Below are 4,730 nucleotides of genomic sequence, written 5' to 3' on the forward strand. Positions count from 1 at the left end.
AATTTAAATATATTTAAATTTTTTTTGGTGGTTACGAGGTTGGCCGAATTGACCGATCCCATTTTGAGGTAGGGCCGAGAAAATAACACATAAACTCTAAGTATTTAGTGAAAAAAAAAACGTTTGAAATGCATTTAGGAGGTTTTAGGGATTACACAGAGGAAATTTGAGACTTTTGAGATGACAAAAGTATTTTTAATTGTAACATGAAAATTACTTTGCACACGGAATATTCAAAACAAGTATTCAATAGATTTATGGACAAATCTTTATTTTATTTTATCAAAAATACTTCATTAAGAAATATGATTTTTTGTATGTGAAATACTTGTTATATCAACTGAAAGACTGCCAAATTTTGTGAGGATATACCCAATATATTGAGAGTTATAAGTATTAAATTTATATCAACTTTAAACGAGTACAAAAGTTCACGTGACTCGGTCAAATTGACTGACCCCATGTTGAGAGAGTTAATAGGTCTCAATTGAGCAGTGACAGGTCAGAGCCAGCCTGGGTGGCTGCAATACTGAATTCAAAGAGACCACTTGGGAGTGGGAAACAAGTGACCACAAGACAAGATGACCACAATACGAGTGCCCATGATAGCAGATGTTTTACAAATATAAAAGGAAATATTTGGGACAGAGCCAAAATGGCTGTAATTAAGGATTGACCGCTTTATTGTGTTGACCAGTATGTGAGTCTGGACTGTAGTTAAAAAACCTTTACTTTAATCTCCAAATATTGTCAAGAGACTGAAATTTGCTAAAAAATACAAAAACTGGACTGCTGATAATTGGAAAAGTCCAAGTTTGAAATATTTGGTTCAAAGTGTAGGTTGTAATTCCAGTGGAAGAAAGGTGAAAGATACTTACTTCAATGTATAGCACCTACCATGAAGCATGGGGAAAGCAGTGTGATGGCTTGGGGGTGAGAGAGATTTGCAAAATAGATGGAATGATGGACCAGCATAAGTACCATCAGATACTGATCCATCATGGTATACCCAGTGGTTTGTGTATTATTGGTAAAAGATTCTACTACTTAGAAGATAATGATCCCAAACACCCATCCAACCTATGCAGAAAATACTTAGCTCAGAAAAAAGCTGCTGGAGTCATTCAAATGATGCCCAAATCTCAACCCAATTGAGTAGATCTGGGATTTGATAGACCAAAAACTTGACAAATTAAAAGTTACTTCCAAAGGACACTGATTTAATATGTTGCAACAATGCCTGAAAGACTGTCTGCAATTATTAAAGCAAAAGGGGACACAAAATATTAACTGTTTGCTGAACTCAAGCACTTCCACTGAGTTTCTGTTGTACTAAATATGAAGGTTAACAAAATGTTGATGTTTCATCTGTGATTTACCTTCCATTGTTCTTTGAAAGTAGCCTTAAATCTAATTTTTGACCTTGTCCTAATACTTTTGCATAGTACTGTATATATGGATACACAGTCTTACTATGGCATATATAAACAACTAAAAGACTAACTATATGGATACACAGTCTTGGTTCTTGGAAGTATATAAACAACTAAAAGACTAACCACATGAACATACTGTCATGGTACTAGAGTGTATATAACCAACTAAAAGACTAACCACATGAACATACTGTCATGGTACTAGGGTGTATATAACCAACCAAAAGTATAACCACATGAACATACTGTCATGGTACTAGGGTGTATATAACCAACCAAGAGATTAACCACATGAATACACTGTCATGGTACTATGGTGTATATAACCAACCAAAAGTCTAACCACATGAATACACTATCATGGTAATAGGGTGTATATAACCAACCAAGAGATTAACCACATGAATACACTGTCATGGTACTAGGGTGTATATAACCAACTAAAAGACTAACCACATGAACATACTGTCATGGTACTAGGGTGTATATAACCAACCAAAAGTATAACCACATGAATACACTGTCATGGTACGAGGGTGTATATAACCAACCAAAAGTATAACCACATGAATACACTGTGATGGTTGTAATATATAGTTCTTCTACAGAGTAGGCATCAATTTTAATTCTGGATAAACTGTCTTATTGATAGGATATATACTTTTTGTACATACAAATATAAATTGTCTTGGTTGTAGGGTATATAGTTGTGAGTGATAATAAACTAGAAACCTAATTTCATTCATGAAACTTCATGGCTGTAGGATATAAATTGGTTACAGGCCATAAATTACATGCCTAGCTCCATGGATGCTATATGATCATTGTAAAATATAAACATACATGTATATACTAAACTATCTTTAATGTACAGGACAAAGGTTTTTATAATTAAATATATGTTCAAATCAATCAATAAAAAGTCTTGGCTCCAATATATATATAGCTGATTAAAACTAAACATTTGTTACACAACTTACCTCACATTTTAACCTCCGTAACACAAATGGCTTCATCATCCTCTTAGCATGATCAATGCGCTCCTGTTCAAACTTGCTTCTATTTTCTTCAGTTTTCTGAAAAATAACTTAAAATTGTAAAAACTAAACCTAGTTACTCAACCTTAAAATAAAAGCATCCATAAAGTATCAAAAACAATATACAGTATTACATTCTTATGACAAACTTGAATTTCACTGCTAAAAAGATCAACCACAAATTTCCATTTAATGTGTGTGATGATCATAAGAACAGTAAATATTAATCATCAAGACAATAATTCATAAAAATTATAATTCAACATGATATAACAATAAAAGAAATAAAATGGTATTCAGATAACCAAATTAATTTTACAAATGACTATTTAAAAACAATAAGGTAGAACTCAAAATAAAAATAAAACATACATTTTAAAGGGACATCATTAACATTACATGAAGCTATAAAACTCAATTTTATCAGATTTCATTATTAAATTATATGCATATAAATATACTTACACAAGCAGCTGAGAACATTTGTTTCACTTGATCAATTTTCCCATCAAACATATCAGGCATGACAAATATAAGTAAAGACATCAGTTCAATCAGGTTGTTTTGTAGAGGTGTTCCTGTTAACAGAAGTCTGTGCTGAGCCTTTCAAACATAAAAAATATTATTATTGTTATATTAAATATACACAAAACAGAAAATAGTATTACTCTTACTAATAAGGCTCTGTAACAGAGCAAAGATAGAAAACCTTAAATGAGACTGTTAAGTAAGTTAATACGTTTACAGATATGCTAGTGAGTCTACAAAAGTAAAAACTTAAAAGAAAAAAGTTATTCTTTAGCATTGATTGTATACATGCCCGTGGTATTCAGGTATAGTGATGTCTAAAAGAAAAACCAAATTCCAACAAACAGTCAGGTTCTGGACTGCTAAGCAAAGAATAACTGGGATTGACTGGTCAAGCAGTTAATTTGAGCCATAATGATTAGGAGGTTGCTGGAATTTCAAACAACTATCAGAATAGACAGACTACTACTCTTCTTGCACACCCTCTCACAAAAAGCCAATGGTATACTACCAGCGTCTTCTTCCTTATCATCTAAAATGAGGATATACAACTCCTCCGATTCCTGGAGTAACCGGTTTTCAATAGATTCATTAGTAATGTACAGTCTCAGCTTTTCACCAGGCTTTTACTTTTGTTCTACTACTGTTTTATCATAGTATCTCTTTACCCATCTGATGACATGCAAATCTTGGGTGTTGGCTGTTGCAGAATGCAGCCAAGCCACATATTCCTGTGGACATTGGAGTTTCTCTATAATGGAGTGAGGGCCATACACCAGATATACTGGGAGCTGTAGTTCTCATCTAAACATTTAGAAGGACTGGAGAACAACCACATTACTACTGCTTAGTTGTGTGGTAAGTAGGTGCTCATTCCAATCAATACTTAAGGGTTAACAAACTTAACAAGCATATGCTTTACAGTCTAAAATGTAAACTGCCCTTTCAGCCAAATCCTATGGTGAAGTGTGCCTCTTCACCACTCCAAACACAACTGTGCAAACAACTGACTGTTGAAGATAGTTCCTTGATCCACATGGGTTTCTATAGGTACACTAAAGTATGAAATACATTGTTCAGCCAACACATCTGTGATGGACTGCATTAAAATATCAGCCAATGGATAAGCTTCCGCTCTTACTTGATGAAGTAATTGATAATGACCAGCACATACTGATTCATCTCTTTCAGTTTCAGGCTGAAGTGCAGCTATGTCCAAGAGGAGTATCTCTAAAGAGGAACCTATCACTCTTTATTGGAATTTTCCTTGACACAGCTAGTTTTTCTTCTGGGAGGAACACTAAATACAATGTTTATGCCATCACTTTACAGCTTAATGTGAATGTGACCTGAAGAAACTGGTGATAATTTGTGATGCACCCTGGTGCCCTCCAATTTTTGCATTATGTGAGGCCTGAAGAATTTCCTGCTTTAGAGCTCTGGAGTCCATTAAATGCATCACAAGTTGGATAATGTGTCTCAGTGGTTCATAATGATGATACAATAAGCCATCCTATACTTGTAACCGACTAAAAGTGCTCTTCAGTACTATGTTTGCTAGTTTGTGATGGCAAGTAGAGTTCAAGCTTTTGCTCTCCCACTTCCTTAGATAAAAACAGATGCTTTCAAATTCGATGACGAGGAACCCACTTAGAGACTAATAATGGCTGGAGACGGCTTGAATGGGTAATGAAGAAAACTTTAATATAACAGCAAATGTACAACGTTT

At 34.1% G+C, this 4,730-nt stretch overlaps 1 protein-coding gene across 1 annotated transcript in view; it reads right to left on the reverse strand.

Moving 5' to 3' along the window:
• Nucleotides 1-4,730, reverse strand: part of LOC106461583 (SWI/SNF-related matrix-associated actin-dependent regulator of chromatin subfamily A containing DEAD/H box 1-like) — a 42,142-nt gene that overhangs the window by 36,106 nt on the left and 1,306 nt on the right. Inside the window, exons 2-3 of the mRNA XM_013921426.2 lie at nucleotides 2,939-3,076; nucleotides 2,417-2,512 (exon numbers count right to left, since the gene is read on the reverse strand). Of these exons, the coding sequence (XP_013776880.1) occupies nucleotides 2,417-2,512; nucleotides 2,939-3,076 (234 nt within the window). The remainder of the gene's footprint in view (nucleotides 1-2,416; nucleotides 2,513-2,938; nucleotides 3,077-4,730) is intronic.

Source organism: Limulus polyphemus, unplaced genomic scaffold (genome assembly GCF_000517525.1).
Source record: "Limulus polyphemus unplaced genomic scaffold, Limulus_polyphemus-2.1.2 Scaffold992, whole genome shotgun sequence".
NCBI classification, from domain to species: Eukaryota; Metazoa; Arthropoda; class Merostomata; order Xiphosura; family Limulidae; genus Limulus; species Limulus polyphemus.